The following is an 18,906-nucleotide window of genomic DNA, read 5'->3' on the forward strand; positions in this document are numbered from 1 at the left end:
AATAGCACATCGGCGTTACTCCTGGCATCATGGTTGGGAGCCATCGCGTATGACAGTCTGTCACCTCTCGTAATCATTCGCGAACGCAGTGACGGCACAGATATATGTGGGCGAGATTCTGGTCCGTATGTGTTACCGCTTCTGCGAGAGCATGCTAGTAAAATCTTTAAACAAGACAACGCTCGATTACACACGACGCGTGTATCTATGGACTGCGTGCGTCATGTTGAGGTTCTTCCCTGGCCAGCAAGGTTACCTGATTTTCGTCAGTTGAACACATTTGGGGCCAGATCGAACGCCAACTCCACGTCACTGCCACGGTGCAAGATCTCGAGGCGCAGTAACAGCATATATAAACTGACTTGCTCCAGGCAATGAAACAAGGACTCAACGGCTAACTTCTAAGCCACATCAACGCATGTATGCGTGCCGGAGGAGGTGCAAAAACTTAGTGATATGTAACACGTAGTACGCTCGTACAACCAAACCCATTGTCGGATTGAACTGATATTGTAATCATTGCAATAAAGTTGTATGGCCTTGCAACCTGTAATGTTTAATTTTAATTCCCTCCGTCCCTTCTGAGTGTGTTTGTTAGTGAGTTATAAACATGAACATTGTTGAACTAACGTTCCGATGCGTTAAATAACTTATTAACTTGCACGTATTTCTAATATTCACAAGAACACAGTTTTTGTAATAAGATTTTCCTGTTAGTATTTTCAGGTTAGTTATAAACCACCACAAACAAATTGAAAGGGATGTTCCAGCGTGGTCTCTTCGTGTGGACACCTAAAATTGGATGATTTGTGCCTAAAGTGAGATCAGTTATTATTCCATAAATATATATTCTTGTTATTTTTTTTAAAATTTTTTTTATCGAGCGAATTTTTCTTTTCTTTGTACATAGAAGTTGATAAACGTTTTTTTTTTTTTTTTTTTATGTTTTGTTCTGCTGTAAGAAGTGATTTGATTGTTGATAAATATTTCAACACGGTTGATAATGACGAAGTTTATCCATCGAAACTGTATGGTTATTTTTAAAATATCGAAGCTTACTAGGAAAATGATGGTTACAGTTGTCTCCGGGATCTACAGTTTCTCTGCATTGGCCTTTTGTGTTGCTGGATTTTGGACCTGGGGCAATGAATTACCTTAATCTGCAGAATACTGTCCAGGATATAACTGGTGGCAGATTGTTGACAGACCTATTTCTTATCATCAGGAATTAGAACCCCATTTTAACCGTATTTGTTAAGTAGTAAATCTTCGCGTCTTGAATCGTTGAGTATTTTGCATCAGAAAGGGCGGTAGTATATCCTTTCCAGAATGGTTGTATTTGATTTTGTATGAGTATGATCACACTGCAGCACATGAGCTACCTATATTTCACATTACTTATATTATCTTTGTAACCATGGTGCCAATGTTATTTTTGGAACTATTCGTACGTAGCAAACAATCCTTCCCTTTACTTTATTTCCTTGAACTTTATTTGACAGATTCTTTACATTCCAGCGCAATTACTTTTGCCTGTTTAACATTTAATTTAATTTCATTCATGTAAAGATCTTAATTTAATGAGTGCTTTTCTTTGTAGGTGGATACAGTTAGTGAACAGTGTTTGGTGAAGTTTGGCGATAACACAGAAAGATGGTCTTCTTTCAAAGACCTCGCAAAGCTTTCACTGCCAGAGTCAGACCTTTTGTGTGTCATTTGCAAAAGGTCAGAATCAAAGCCATCGAACGAAGTTATCAGTTGTGATAAATGCGGAAGAGGATATCATCAACTGTGTCATCAGGTAAGGACGTTGTAGTTTTGGAATACTAATAACTTGTGACTTGTGATACAGCTTCGGCGATACATTATTTCCTTCATCGAACACATTATCTGATGAGTAATGTTATATTGCCGTAGGCAAGACAGGAACATTACAATATTAATTATTTATTATTGACCGGCTATATACCATGTCCTTTTTAAACCCAGACACTAAATACCAAGCAGCATTTACGTATGCATTTTCGCAGTTTAACTCTCAGTCGACTTTAGATACAAGATTGAAAAGTTCCTTCTAAAGAAGCGCTGTGTAACAGTCTCTTTTATGGACTTGGGTACAAAATAGATTTGAACTCTGAACGATATACATATATACGAGTGCTAGTCGAAAAAGACAGATTTTCTTTTAACTCACGGAATACACTAGGCTAGGTCTGGATTTGTGTGGTCATTTTCAAAGTAGTCTCGGTTGAGTTGAATGCACCTTGCCCTATACGTCTGGTAGTCCTGGAACACGTAATGAAAACCGTCCTTTGACATCTTCAAAACAACCTCACCTTCTTCACGACGGCCTCCGTAAAACCAAAATGGTCCCTCCTTAGCTCTTTTTTAATATAGGGAAAGAGAAAAAGTCACAAGCAGCTAAGTTGGCAGTATTTAGGATAACGGATACATTCAGTGTTTCTACGAACTATCAGGTAACAACATTACACACATGTGGGCGTGCAGTGTCATGGTGAAGGCACCAACTAGAAGGATGTAGTTCCGGTCATTTTTGTTCAATGTGTTTAGTAAGAACGTCCAAAACAGATTGGCAATACGTGCCTGTGCTGGCCTGTTTGCTTTCCGGGTCATAATGGTGAAGCCAAGTCTCATCACGTGTAACGGTGGAATTCAGGTATGCGTCCCCATGCTCCACTACCAGACGTTGAAGTTCTATTCGTACTCTGTTTAGGAGTCAGTAATCTTTGGACGTATCTCGCACAAAAGCGCCTCATGTTCAAGTGATCATGCAGAATCGAAAACTCAATTACATGGAAAATGTGCATGTCTGCAAGTCTGGCACTTATTATTCGTCAGTCTTCACGACTAATGACGACAGCTGTGTATTGTTCATGGTGTTGTTTACTGCTGTTGCTGGAGCCTGGACCACCGTGCTTTGTTGTTGGAACACGGACTACTTAAATTCCTTGAACCGTCGAAGTGCTGTGGATCGTCGCAGATCGTCACTATATGCCTGCTGCAACAATCTCTACATTTCCTTGCCGGATTTTTGCAAACGAATGCAAAACTCCGAAGCAGCATATTGCTCTTCACGAACTGACTTCATTTCGTTTGTAATGACTGACGAACTGGTATGGTTTGCTCGTACCCTGTGCACAGATTCTTGGTGCAAGCGAACTTCTATTTTGGTTAAACAACCAAAGTTATATATATATATATATATATATATATATATATATATATATATATATATATACCATATTAACAGTGTAAAAGGGTATATCTTACTCTCTCTATGCTTTTCTGTCTACTTTCCTCGTTTCTCCTTGCCTAGTGAAGCTTCACCGAAAGCACTTACAATGTAATATTTATTTGTTTATGGTTTTTAATGTTTTAAAATTAATTTCTGGTAATTTATTCTCTATGTTTGCTTTGAGATTTCTTTGTTGCAATTATATAGCGTAAATATTGTTTTTCTCTCTGTGCAGCCACATATAGCCAAAGAATATATCCAACCAGAGCCACATTGGATTTGCAAAAGATGCCTTGAAAACATGGGAGTGAAAGTGAAAGAAACGAAGCCAGCGAAGCGAGAAAGCACCAGAAAAGTTAGCAATGTCTCTTACAGTTCGAGATCAGATATAACAGTGCTGGACGAAAAGAATAAGTTACCTTACGAGGTAAGGAAAACAATAATAAATAAGGAAATAATAAATTGGAAGTGTTGCTAGAAATCAATAGATATTCTTTGCATTATAAAGTGATCCAAAAGTTCTGTTCGCTCTTCATGTATTTATATATTTCGCGATTATGTAAAGTTATGAATCAAAAAAACACAGAATGTCATAAGAAATGAAATAGTAATTGAATCCAAGAGTTTGTATTTCCGTAACAAATATTTATATGCTTATAGATGCATTGCGAAATTCTACGCAGCATTGCACGAGTGATCATGAAAAATGCATGCTCAACAAATTTCCTTCAGCTGGTTGTGTGGTAACGCGTGTTGTTTGATGTAACCCTGTAATGAATTATCACACAATGATAGATCGAGACTTCGGGGAGGCAGGCCAGTCGAGAAGTGCTGATAACTGTAAAAGCTACGTCTAATCCATTTATTAGGAAACACTTCGTTGAGATATTCTCGCACGACAACCGAATAACGGGCTGGTGGTACTCCATTTGCTGAAACCGAACCCGATCGATAAACCCTTCCGACTACAGTTGAGAGACAAATCAGTTTCACAACATGGGATAGGTTTCACTGTTGTACCTACAGGCTGTCTCGCTCTGTACATGAGTGTAACGAGACTTTTGGATCACTTAATCAATGACAGTTCAGTGTGTAAAAGTGTGTAGATTTGAGACCGGAATGAAACTGTCTCCACCTTACAATCTTTGTCTAAATATATTTGTTTATTACAACTAGTTGAACATACAGAACACATTTCAAAATTCAACACAAACTCACCTCTATGTGTGTTTTCCTGTGGTGATTTTTTTTTAAACTTTCCATCTATATTTCTAACATGTTATTCGTACGCCCATCTCCAAGATGTTTAATTAAGCTAAATTATGATGTTAGCTATTCATGTCGTAGGATGTACCTTTTCTATCCCCATCCCGCTTTCTTAGGCGAGGAGGGGTAATTTCTATAATGTTTTTCTTAATATATTAAAACAACTTTGGCATTGTCTCTCATCATCACGGGAAAAGACGTGAAGCATTTGAAATGATTTTTATAACATAGGAGCTGACTCGAGTCGGATTCTTATAACGTCATTTTCATTAAAATGCGTATCTTATGGGGTAAACGGGAGTTAAACAAATTTTAGTATTTCATGAATCTTTCATGGTAAGAAGATGGAACTCGGTATATCAACTCCCAGGGCTCATAGCGAGTCACTTTTTTAACTGAAAGTTACTTTTTTTCAAGTTGGTCTCTAAAAGTTACTTTTTTTTCAAATTTGTCACTAAAAGTTACTTTTTTTGGGAGGTAAAGTGACTTTTTCGTGTGATTTATGTTTTGCATTGGCATTTTTTTTTAAATTATAAAAATAAATGGAAAGAGGCAGAAACGTGTTACTCATTATTCTTCTGAAAACTTCAGTACCTGCTGCCACATGTGAAACAGTCAGCTTTATTCTACTTCAGCTTTTATTCTTTCTAAAGCACATTGGATGGTTGGTGGATGCTTAAGCTCTCAAGGTGGTGTTGACGAGAATCTTTCTGTCTATTCTTTCTTCTATGATAATAGTCTTTTAGTTTTCTCTCGAAATAGTTAACGCTCCGCTCAACATTGTGTGTGTGTGTGTGTGTGGTTCATCATGCTCGTCTTGTGTTATGCTTCTTGTATGTTCTTAAGAGTATGTGATGAATTTGAATATTTCACGGCTTTGAGAACTCTCAGTGCTAAGTTACATGTAATGTCTGGGATGAAATTCGGAAATAGGCGAGAACTGGTTCCACTTACTCCAGGCCCGTATTTATATATTGTGCGCCCCTGTGCTCTAAATAATTTGCCGCCCCTCCCTCCCCGCACAAACTTTTGTCTCAAACAAGGAAACAAGCCGTTTGCAAACATACCAGCTCTTGTTGATTAGCAGTTTAGGTATTAAAAGTTACAACATAATTTTAAGGCCTAATTCTCTCAGTGATGATTATGATATGCTGTTCTGCACGAAGGTAGGTGACCATTGGTGGACGTCACTGTGAGAGACCAATGATTATCGGTGACAACTAATAAGAAAAATAATCATGTACATTATTCACTGTCAGTAAGGGTTTATATATTAATAATATAATAAGCTGTCTGTCTGTCTGTAGCGCTTTTCCACACGAGAGCCATAATAGATAAAAACATAAAATTTTATTGTTTTAAAGCTCTCAGAGAAATTATCCAAATGACCTGTTCCAGGTACCTAGGTCACACCTGAGCTGAGATATGGGGATGCAACATTCCATAAGAATAACATGGGAGCATTTTAAAAGATAATCGAAAACGACCAATATTAGAGTTGAATTCAGAGGTTTTTGGGGCGCTTAGGTGAATAGGGATAGTTTTAATCCAATTTAACTTCAAGGTCATACTTCACTCCCCAGGGAGGAGGCGAGATTTTAAAAGTAATCGAAAATGACAGATATTAATGTTAGTTTTCGAAGTCGCTGAGTTTAACGGTATCAGTTTTCATGATGTTCAAGTTCATCCTCACCCCTCAGGCTGGAAGTGGGAGAGGATGATTTTTAAAAAATAGTCAGATAAGCTAGCTAATTAGTAACTATTGTAATTAGAGTGAATAAACACATTAACATATTTTCTCGCGCTTGCGCAGAAGTCTGTGGGTTGCTCGTTTTAAACATTACTTTGTTGTGAATCTTATTTAAAAAAAAAAAAAAAAAAATGCCGCCTTGTGCTTGAGCACAGAATAGCACTTGCCTAAATGCTGGCCAGACTTACTCAGAAGCTTCTTACATCTGCTAAGTCTGCTTATCGTAATTACAAAGCATACTTCTTCTTGTTCACCTCAACCATAGGTTGGTGGGCAACATGGAAATTTTAAAACTTTTCTCTCGCTTGGGAGAGCTGTTTTGTACTTTGAGAAGGCCTCTTCTCCGTAACTGCATCTAGATATTCTATCCTTGGTCGTCCTCTTCCTAGTTTTCCATCTGCCTTTCCCTCTATCAGCACAGTGATCCGATCAGAGTGTCGAATAAGATGGTCCAGCATGCTGTTTATTCTTTTTCCTATTATCTTCATGATCTGTCTTCCTTCATTAGCCTCCTTTAGTATGTCTTCATTTTTTTTCCTTTCGGTCCATGGTATGCGCAGCATTCTGCGTCAACACAGAAAACCTAATAAAGAAGCAAGCTCAAAAAGAAGAAGTAAAGAACAAAAGATGAAACAAAACAACAGAGAGAGAGGTGATGGAGAAATTGACAAAGGAAAAAAAGGGGCATGATGAGATTTTGGTCACTTTTCAGCTATTTATAAGAGACCAGACCACCATGAGCCCTGAACTCCTCATTGAAAATAGGTTGACATCAGCGCCAGAAACAGTTGAACCTTTTAAAATGAAATTTTAAACATAGTTTATCACTTCGATTGACGTGGGTGTTCATCATTAGTCCAACACTTGGATTGAAATTCATTTCCTAAGAGTTAAGATACATATATGATTTTAACCGATATTTCTATAGTGATACAGGGTGTCTTAAAAGTCCCCTGGCATAGGGCAACTCTGTTATTATTAGAGTTACAACAAAATATAAGTTGGAAATATGATGTTTTCAATCTAAAGTGAAGGATTTTTTTAAATCGGACGAGCCGTTTGTACTGTACACTCTTTATGCGCCCAATGTTAAATGTAAATGCAACGTTGCCATTAATAGAGGGGTTGGGGGAGGGGAGGGCGGGGCAGGAGGTGGATAAATTCTGTAAGAGTATGGTGAATGGAGACACAATTGAAATGGGGACTGGCCATCGGTACGTTAGTGTGAAAGACAGTGACTTCATTCACTTACGTTGTGGGCCCAGGTAAATGACAACGTTGCATTTTCATTTAACGTTGGGCGTATAAAGAGTGTACAGCTCAAACAGCTCGTCCGATTTTAAAAAAAAAAAATCCTTCATTTTAGATTGAAAACATTATTTGGAGAAGGTTCCCCCTCTTACATTTTCTTGTAACTTTTATAACAAGTCAGGGGACTTTTGAGACACCCTGTATGTGTACTATGTTTACAGTAACTACCAGAGTCTGTTTTGAGTTTGTGAAATTGACCCTTTTCTTTTCAGGATCATGTGTTGAGATGGGATGAAAAACTTAACCACTCTTCGCAAAGATGCAGTCAATCCTCTGATGATAGGTATTCGTATGAGGTCAGTAAATATAGATTGGCGTAGTAATTGCAATCGTAATGGATCTATTCTGAATCTACTTTTTTTTTTCTAGTTTTCCTTTAGTATATAACAGTGAGGTGGATCTCAAATGTGTTAGACTCTTTTTTTTTTTGTTTTGCGATTACGTCGAGCAATTTAACTAAGAAAGTCATATTTCTTGGTTCAATTGTTGTGACAATGAATAAAATAGTATTTTAAGATTACCTTTTGTTAAGATAGACGAATTTTATACATTATTATTTACAATGTTCTAAAATATGAACTCAGTCGTATTAGTTACCGTGTTCAGTGTATTTGGAAATTAATTTCCGGTCCTTGTCTGGGATTTCTGTTAGATTTATAATATACATAATCAATGAACGAAAATAAATAAAATACGGGTAATAAGGTTTACAGAAAATCCGAAGAGGTACAAATCGACTGGTGAAAAGTAACGTTCGTGAATTTAATATAATATATTCTACCTTTCTTTTGTCATGACTGTTACAATTTGAAGAGGATCCCCTACAAGACTTGGAAGTTAGGAAGACTAGTAAGACAAGTTCATTGCATTTAGAATTCGTTGTGTTCATATCATTAATCATTACAACATGCACTTCTGAAATACTTGTTAACGTTAATGGTTCATTTTTTTAAAAAAAATAAAATCTTAATTGAATATTTGTATTTAAAAGGTATATTGCGTTCATGCATGATGATGTACGATTTTTTTTCTTCTTCTAAATTTTCAATCTTTCCAAATTTTCTGTTGGTTACGACTCAACCTGATTAGTTTTATTTGAAGAGCAAGGAAGAGAAATAGGGAACAAACTTTTTCTAAATTTGAAATTATTTGTTACCTATGTAGGATTGTTTGTCGTCATTATCCTTTAGTTACTGTCAATATTACAAAGTCAAAACTAAACTTTTGCAATTTTGGTGTGGAGGAAACTAAATGTGAGAAAATATTATACGTAAATTTTCGTGAAATTTATTACGAAAAGTTTTTTAGTATATTTTTTTAATGTGTAGTATAAGTGTACTTTAAGGTGAACGCTTCGTACGGTAAGTCCAAGTTTGGTACCAGCTTTGGAAGCTGATTTCAGTCCAGGCTAGACTGCTAGCTTGTGACGAGCGCGGACTACTGGACACCCGCGAAAAAATAATCTGTACACACATATATACAGTAACAATTAAACAATAACACATGTATTACACTACAATTTATGTATGTTAATTTTTCTTAAGTTAAATAATGTTGCCATTTCTTATTTAAGGGGAATGTATTCAAATCCAATTTTGACTGGGAACTAAGAAGTGATTCGTAAATAGTTTCATATATGTTTTGATTTTGATTTTGGCTGAATAATTTTAAAAATTTATAATTAAAAAAATTAAAATCAGTTAAGTTGTATTACGGACAAATAAACGGGACGCGGGGTTGGGTGAGGCAATAATAATATTTTGAATGAATTCATAATAAAATAGAGAAGAGTACGTACTTTTGAGTTTTATTAATAGGACAGGTCTTCACGTGGCTTGCATAATAACTAAATCTGTTGGAGTAATGATAGTAAGAAGTTATCATTTACGAAGCATATTAGAAATTTTAAAAAATCTTGTTTGTTTCGATCCATTTCCGTAAAACTAAACAAAATCATCACAGCTACCATTTTGCACGATTCCATATATATATATATATATATATATATATATATATATATATATATATATATATATATATGTATGTTAGTGAACTGTCACTATATTTAGATGATGTAAGTTAAGTAAGACATAGTACAGTATTTTAGATTATAGAAAAAATAATAGAATTTGCCTGGGTGTATCACATCAATTCCTCTTTAGGTGTGAATTCAGTGATATATAGAGGAGTAAAAAAATGCACAACTGGATTGAGATTCGAACTCCTGGTCTTTGGCTTGCGTGTTTGATGTATAAACCAGTACACTACTAAGTCCACTTCTTGAATAGCCATACATTCATTCATTCTTGTTCGGTGTTCAGCCTCTCAGCCTCATGGTCTATACCAGTGGTTTCAAACCGATGTGTCGCGCAGTCCCCTAAGGTGTGTCGCGAAATTTAGAATTTAAAAATCATGAATTTAATAATAATTAGTTAAAGTAGAGACAGGCTGTACCAGTCAACACCTTCAGCGTAGCAATAATGATCAGTGATATATATATAGTCATTATAAAAACTTATTGGCTTTACTATTGGCTAGATATTATTATTATTATTACTACTACTACTTATAATAAAAATATCAAACAAGTTTATCACGATGCCCTGTACGTTCAGTAAAGTGTGTCGCCCGTCAAAAAAGGTTGAGAATCACTGGCTTATACCTTAACTCCTGTTGTACTTGGGACAACTCAGTGTCTACATTATAGATATGCTGTGACGATTGAATCTCTCATGGTAAATGAAGGAATAACTTTTTTTTTCTATATGCCAAATTCGTGTTCTAGTTTGTTCACTCATGACTTTTTTTCACTTTGTATATCAAATGGCACAGTGTTATTACGTTTTACAATAATGTAATGATGGATAGGATAATGGCATATTGGCATTTTCGGTTTCCAGTTGAAGGTTCCAGGTTCAGTGAACCTCATGATAGATCACTCTGTTTTAGTTTTTTCTTTTTTCCTTTCCTTCCTTTTCAGTATTTTACTCACTTCCACCACGCGAATATCCGGCCCGTATCTCAAATTGTGGGTCCTGGTCGATTTCTCCCTTTGTGATTGTTGTAGTTGTTGATTGTTCATGATTATAAATAAATAAACACACACACACACACAACAATATATTACGATTTTTAAGTTTCTTCCGCATTAAAATTATACAAGTTTAAATTTTTGTCGTGGCAGTGTTGACTAAGGAAACAGTGGCAAACACATTAATTCAACAGAAATGATAGTTCTCGTGTGTAATGAAAGTACCACTTCATAGAAATCTAAATTCAAAGTTACTTTTGAAGAACAGGAACTTACAATAAGAGTTTTTCTTCGAAAGTGGGTTTTATATATTATCGGGCAAATGTAATATACTGTATTGGTTACATTTATGTGATCCCATGGATCAGAAGGCTAATTATGTCCTTTTATTTTTCAGTCTGATTCTCTCACATGGGATTTGCATCGTATAAGTACACATCAACAGCAAGAGTATTGTTACTGCAGGAAACCAGGAGAGTGGTTTATGAAAATGCTCCAGTGTGGAAGGTGTAAACAGTGGTTTCATGAAAAGTGTTTATCGTGTATACAATATCCAGTGTATTGTGGAGATAGGTATATTTATATTCCTTTTATTTTCAAATTTACATTATTTTCTTGTGGCAATAACAATCTTGTATTCATTCCTTTATGTTCTTTGAAGAATGAACAATGTGTTCAATATATACAGTTTTTCTTTGATTATCAACTTATAATAAAAACAATACAGATGTAATGCCATATTAAAACTTATTGTATTAGTATTGAAGTATAGTGTTGACTGCTTTGTGACATACTTTTTTTGTTTCGGTCGTTAGCTATTTAGAATAGAAGTACGAGGCACTTATTTCTTATTTTTTTTTAATGTACAAACTTACTGTATCCGAGTAGCCACAATATGTATCGGGAAACAGGCACTTAAAGCTATTTGTTCCTTACCATAAAAATGGAGGTAAACTGTGTAATTCCAGTTCCCTTTTTTCTTTGCCATGCGGATTAAAACCTTTAAAAAATGTGAAAACATCAAAACCAGATACCAGCTTAAACAAATTGAAGAGTCAAGAGTCAGACTTATTACATTTTAAAAATATAATTATTATTACTTTTTTTGTAATTTGTTTTTCATTATCACACTAGCTGATGATACACAAAAATTTCAGGTCTACTTAAAAAGAATAAAATTAATAATAATAATACAGTAAAACCTGCCTTCAACGGACCCTTTATTAAACGGAAAACTGTCTTAAACGGAAATATTTCACGGTCCCATGAATTTTGGAGTGCAAAACGTGTAAAAGTCCCTTCATTAAGCGGAAACTGTGTTATGCGGACAACGGAAAGCAAAATAAACCTTTAACGGAAAATTCAGAGTTCCAGACTACAGCGTTTAGAAAATGTTTTGACATTCTGTGAGAGGGTAAATAGATACATTACATGTCTGCGATAAATTGTTCGTTCTTTTGTTAAATTTTTCTGGGCATTGTTGACCTTCCCCAAGCACTACCCATATTCACCCCCACAATTTGTCCGTAGTCCCCTCACCTTAATTAAGAATGAAACGGAAAGTCGGAAGGACAAGACGAGGTAGAAGAAGAAGAGGAATACGGTACCGAGTTCGAAAAAGAGTGTAGAATAAAGACGTATCAAGATGATCTCAGAAGTTTAAAGGAACTGCAACAATTTGCCTTACGGAAAAATGACTCTGATTTACTCAGTGTAGTTTCTCAGGCTAAAGTGTGTACGGAAAGTAGAACAGCTAAGCAGCAATGTATACAGAAAACTCTGCTTGACTACTGCAAAAATAAAGAAAGCATGTGCATAACGAAATGTTTTGTATTAATTTTAAACTTTTTGTGTATTAATTCGTAGCAAAAAGAAGCATTGTAATTGAAAAAGGTACGTACAATATTTTTTCAGTATGTCCGTTATAAGCATGTATTTCAAAAAGACAGCGTCTACCTCCATTAAGCGGAAACCTGACTTTAACGGAAATTTCTGCGAGTCCCGCTCGATTCCGCTAAAGACAGGTTTCACTGTAATAATGTTTTTATTCGCTACCGAAAATGCGATACAAAACTCATAAACTGCGATGTATATCTAAATTTGTTTCACAGTTTGATACACAAAAAGAAAACAAAAACGTTATTAATGTAATATACACGTTTGTTTATGTTGTTTGTAAACTGTTCATTGTGTACGGAATCCATTGTTTTCTGAGCCAAACAAACCAAAGTTTGGGAATATTGTAGCAGGTGGCAACGACACATCGTTTTTGTGTAAACGGAACAATTACTTCTTACTAGTTAAATAATGTGTACGCGTTGTTTTTGCTGTGAACGTTTTCTAGAACACTGCAACAGGCTTTTCAAAGAATGCCTGCGTATATGCAGCAGCGGCAAGCATAAAAGGAATAATGAACTCTCAATGAGTTTGAGAACACTTCAGCTTTTGTTGCGCAACAGCGGCAAAAATTACCATGCATAAAAAGTCCTAATTGGTCGTGGAAGTAGGAGCCCATTACTCAATGGATATTTATTTCGAGCTTAAAGTAGGGTGAAGCACACATTTTTCCACCAACGATTTTTTTTTCCCCAAAGAAAGCGAGAACCCTTTATTGGCGCGGAAGCTTTCTCTGGATATTTTGAACTAGATTTCTCCGCTTTTAAAGGAGCAGTAGGTAACATTTTAAATTGTTACTTTCTCACATTGATCTGTTCCACTGTTACCCGAGGAGGAAGTAATAAAAAAGAAATCTGGTGTTTAGTGATAGAACATCCTTCCACAAATGGGAAAGCGGAGACCAAGTTTAATTTTTTTTTTCTTCCTTCAGTATTTCGTAAACGTTGGTAAACTAAGAATGAATATTCCTTAAAAAGTAATAGATTTACTATATTATTATTTTTTTAAGTTTAATGACCGAGATTTACGCACCGAAGCTACGGAGACAGACGGTAGGTGATGACATGGATGACCATGGTGGAATGAAGGAAGTGGTAGGAAACAGGAGAACCATGAAAATATGCACGCACATGGTGTTTGTTCATCCACAGTTCACTTGGCGAGAGCTGGGATTGAACTATTAACCCCACACACTAGAGGTGAACGCTTTACTAAGTCACCGTGGAGCTATTATTATTAATATTATTATTATTATTATTATTATTATTATTATTATTATTATTATTAAAACCGTCATTTTTGCGTGGAAATGAGTAGTTTGCGTATGTAATGCGATAATTGGCTCGCTGGTAATTTTTCAGTGTTATATATATACACAGGGTGTTAATGAACTATACCGACAAACTGTAAGAGGTGATTCCTTACATCAAAATAAGAAAAAGTTCATATGGACCTATGGCGAAAAGTGCATAGTTTTAAAGCTAGGGCTGTCCAAAACTGCGAAAAAGCTAAATTTCAACATGCCTTATTTCGAATTCCATAAACGGTGGATGATGGTCCTTATCAGCGTAAAGGAAGCCACGCAAACACAATTTAAAAGTGCATATTTCATCAATTTTCAATAGGTGTACAAGGTATTTCCTACAGGGTGTAATTCTCAGATATGCTGTCAATAGAGTTTTCAGATATGGCCTGATTTCAAGGAAGAGTCCAAAGTAGGCAAGAGGTAAGCCTTGACAACAATGGACATCCAATGCTTCGGAGGCAAGTCGAAAGTGTTAGGAACCGGCAGCTTGGTTTTTTTTTTTTTTTTATGTGTGTGTGTGTGTGTTTTCAGAAAAACATGTGATGCGATGTACTTCGTCACGGTATATTTCGCGCTTTCTTCTCTTATAAGCGCGAAAGAAAACATCGCAGCATGCGTTTTCCCGAGAACGAGGGATCGTGCTGCTGACGATGCTTAACACTTCCGACATCGCGCCAAAGGATTCCATGTTGACTGCTATTAAGACTTATCGTTTGCCTACTTTGGACCAATCATAAAGTCAGAGCATATCTCAAACTTCGGTTGATGGCATGTCTGGGAATTTTACGCTGCAGGGAATGCTCTGTACACCCATTGAACATTAATGAAATGTACATTTTTGGACTGCGTATGCATGACTTCCTCTACACTGATAAGGGCCACCATCCACAGTTTCTCGAATTCGAAATAGGGCCTCTTGAAATTTGGCATTTTCGCGATTTTGGACAGCCCTAGCTCTGAAACTATGCACTTTAACCCACAGGTCCATATGAACTTTTTCTCTTATTTTGATGTGAGAAATCACCTCTCACAGTTTGTCGGTTTAGTTCATTAACACTGTATATATATCGGGTGTTCTAAAATGGCGCCCACAGATAGCAGAGCGCTATTCTTCAGGTCAAAATAAAGTAAAAATCCTGTATAATGGAATGATCTCCGGGGCCTCCTTCAGCCGGTGTGGAATCAAAATTTCACAATTTGGCAACGTCGCAAATTAACTTGGAACTATTAGCATTGTTCTACGAATCCATCAAGTAGTTACATCGATTGTTACGCTAATAGATGGTTCTAGTGTGAACATCGATCGACTTTAATTGCCATCTGTAAAGAATCGATATAATATATTTGAAGGATTTGTAGATCTACTGTATGGTTCATCTGCGATGTTGCCACATAGTGCAGTTCGTGTCTCCAGACAAGGTGCCGAAAGATATATATATATATATATATATATTCAATTTATTTTGACTTGTAGAATAGTGCTCTGTGGTCCATGAAGGCCATTTTTAGAACACCCGATATATCTTAATGGTATTTCGAAGTATGTCTGTTGGGCAAAGTTCTTTTTAAATACTGAACTACTTGTTTTCCAGATTTTAATATCTTTCTTTTGTACTTATTTTGAAAGTTGTTTCAGCTGTGTATATTTTTTAAAATTTTGTTTGTTTGTTTGTTTGTGACATGATTACTTGTTTCGTAACTGTACTTGTTTTCCTCTATGTCCACGTTACGTAGTATTATTGCTTTCCTCTGTTGCTTTCTCTGATAACGTGTCAAAATAACACATATCTTGTCTTCTTGTAAATAGTTTTTTTTTTTTTTTTTTTTTTTTTTAACGAAAGCTGTGTGAGAACTTGTAATTTTGAAATTCGAGATATGTCCCCCCCTTTGTTTTTTATATTAGCTAAAGATGTTACTAGATCTTCCTCTGTATTAATCTGTATATAATTGAAACTATGACATTAAAGTTACTTATATTCTCCGTTATGCTTATTTTCCAGGTTTTATGTGTTCGTGTGTTCCTCATGTAACTATGGTAAAGAGTATTTGCGACGATTAGAGATGGAGTGGGTGGACATTGTGCATTTAGCTCTATTTAATTTAACTGTTATGAATGCTAAAAAGTACTATGATTTTGATACTGCCATCATTCCATTTATAAATCACAATTGGGATGCGCTTCAGCTGCCACCAAAGGTAAGAGAAACTTTAATGTACCCACCTAAGAGTATATGTATCTCAATGCATAACGACCACTAAATGTGTATTACTATGAAAAACACCAGTTTGTAATTAGCTTAATGCTTGTTTTGCATATTTTATATGTCGTTATAGCCCTCAGTCCGTATATTTATATAATCTAGGTTACTGTTTTATCAAAATCCATCTAAACACTTCATTTAGATAGTACTTTTTTTTTTATTGTAGTACGTAATAAATTAAACATTTACACACTTTTAAATATTGTACATGTAATTTTCACAAGATGGATTCTCTATATATTATACGTTTTCCGTTGCTATGACGACTTTCAAAACATGTCATATCACTATTACAACGGAACATCAATCATAATAACAAAAGAAGTTACAGCTATTTCTCTTTATATTTTCTTCTTCCTTTTTAACAGCTTGTGCACATTTTAAAAGAACATTTTGCCCGTGAATACAAGTTATTATATAAAAATTACACAATACTGTTACAAATACACTGGATATAATCAGTGGCGTAGCACACTTTTGCGGGCCCCCCCCGCAAAGTATAGAGAAGGGCCCCACTTGTAAAGCCGACAGAAGTAAGGTTGAAGTTCTACTTCTTTAAAACTTTATTCATCGCAAGACTTCATGGCCCCCTATACCTCGGCCCCCCCCGCACTGCGGGGGTGCGGGGGCAGCTGCTACGCCACTGGATATAATAATTGTGCTAGAAATGTAGATACACCTAAATGCTAAAAAATAGTCAAACAAAAAAAAAAAAAAAAAAAAAAAAAATTGTATCATGTTTACCACAATGTTGATTCAGATATTAGCTCATTCTCCCAATAAAAGTTTGGATCAAGTTTTGACTGTTTGGTATTATGCGAATATAGGTGATGTGAATATAGTTGAATCCTTGAAGCATAGAGCTCAAGATTTCGGAAAATTGTTGAACGTAATATCGTAAAAATGTAATACAAAATGCTTTGGATTCAAGTTACCAGTGCAGAAGTAGTATATGATCGAGTATTTCAAAAGTCGTGAGGACAATCACTAGTGTTTTTCATTGTTTTGGCATTAATTTCGTACGAGAGGTAATACAAATATAATATATTTACGGTTCAGTGGAAAACTACGTGTTTTTTCTTTTTTTTTTTTTTTTCTTTCGAGGAAGCTAAAATTGGAGTAATGTAGAAATAATATTTTTTTTAATGAACATTTCTGTTTGAACGTGGAATTTCATTGTTTCACAAGTCAAATATGTGTCTTCGTCTAACGTACAACGTTACGTCAGATTTAGGTCAGTAATATCAAATTTACAAATGCTGTTCCTTATTTACGGTCAAGAGTGCCCATTTTCAAGATCAGACGAATGGTGGGACAAGAGTTCAACAATAATCTGGAACAAACTGAATAACCTGCATTAGAGACCAGTGTAGAACATGCTTCCAGTTCACACGTATAAAGATTATGAAAGATAACAGCTAGAAGTGGTTAAGTACTGATCCTATGTGAGGATTATGGTACAGATTGATGATAACCTGATTTCATGTATATTTTTTAAGTTTTGCACTAAAACTACTGTATATTTTTCATAACTTTATAAATGCAAAATTACGTTAATTTCATTTGTGTTCTCTTGTAAGCATAAGGAATACAAAAGTTCAAAGGTATTTGTTATAAGTATTGTATTTGCATTTAACAGGGTGGAAAAATCAGGATTTTTTTTTAAAAAATCATTTTTGTTGATTTTTTTATTTAAATCTCTTTTTTTATTTATTTATTTAAATCAAATCTTTCTCTTCGTATAATACAAGTCGCGAACTGAAGAAAAATATTAGGAAATAGTATTAAATATTAATTATGCCATTTAAATGAAAGTATTGAGGTTGAATTTTGAATTAATCCCCAATCGTTAACCTATTTTAATCCCAAACAATGTTTCTTGAAAGCATTAAAGAAAAAGTAAAGCAACTTTATCAACATGGCACTTTTTTTTTTTCCACAAAAGTTACTGATATTTGGTAGGGGCATATTTTTTTAAAAAAATCGGAACCAGCTTGCGGCACAAAATACATATAAAATACATAAATTTCGCCAAAAGCAATAAAATCTAAAAAAAAAAGTTTCGGAGAGGGGATCAGATCTCTCTAAATACGCCCCTATTATTTGGGAACAAACAAACAGACGCACGTGCGCACACAAGAATTTTTGTCTTAAATGTCGATGGTGATTTCCCCGTTGTAATAGTTAATGATTAACAAACTATATTACGAAGAGAAAAAAGCAGCATTCCACTTAAAACAAGATTTTCCCTAATCATCCTCTGCATGACACGTTTTCATACTGTGCTGTACATACATTTTATTCTCATTGTATTATGATTTTTATCTTCCATAGTCGAAATAACAGAACAGAAACGGGATTTTATTTTCACTTTAAATTAATTTATTTCTGAATTTGATTTAAATCAGATTGATCTTAATCAATCCACCCTGCTACTCAGGAATATAATTAGAATGTTCCAAATGTCTCTTCTGGTGTAAGAAAGCGATGTTTCAGTATATCTTGTACAGGATCCATAGTTCGTTTCTAGGTTAGGTGAAATTGTGATGAACAGCTGAGATCGTGGTGAATAGCATCATTCCATTTTTTATTCATTTTTTATTGTTTTTTAACTAGGGGAGGGGAGGGGTGCCATTTTACAATTTCTGTATTCTGTTGGAGAAAGGAATGAAATTTGTTATTTAAGTAAGCATATGAAGCTTCTGAAATAAGTACTTTAAAGAAATATGTTGAATTATTAGAAACATATTCAGTTGTTGAACAGTCCGTCATATTTTGTTCGAATTATGATTTCGAACTAATGATTGAGCACGTAAAATAGTTGTATAT

At 35.1% G+C, this 18,906-nt stretch overlaps 1 protein-coding gene across 3 annotated transcripts in view; it reads left to right on the plus strand.

Moving 5' to 3' along the window:
• The window catches only part of Pcl (polycomb protein Pcl), a 60,475-nt gene that overhangs the window by 19,097 nt on the left and 22,472 nt on the right, over positions 1-18,906 (plus strand). For all 3 annotated transcript variants that reach the window (XM_081764242.1, XM_081764240.1, XM_081764241.1), the window contains exons 4-8: positions 1,601-1,801; positions 3,492-3,683; positions 7,796-7,879; positions 11,012-11,187; positions 15,817-16,012. In XM_081764242.1, coding sequence (XP_081620368.1) covers positions 1,601-1,801; positions 3,492-3,683; positions 7,796-7,879; positions 11,012-11,187; positions 15,817-16,012 — 849 coding nt within the window. The remainder of the gene's footprint in view (positions 1-1,600; positions 1,802-3,491; positions 3,684-7,795; positions 7,880-11,011; positions 11,188-15,816; positions 16,013-18,906) is intronic.

Source organism: Thermobia domestica, chromosome 7, assembly GCF_964235325.1.
Source record: "Thermobia domestica chromosome 7, izTheDome1.hap1.1, whole genome shotgun sequence".
NCBI lineage: Eukaryota > Metazoa > Arthropoda > Insecta > Zygentoma > Lepismatidae > Thermobia > Thermobia domestica.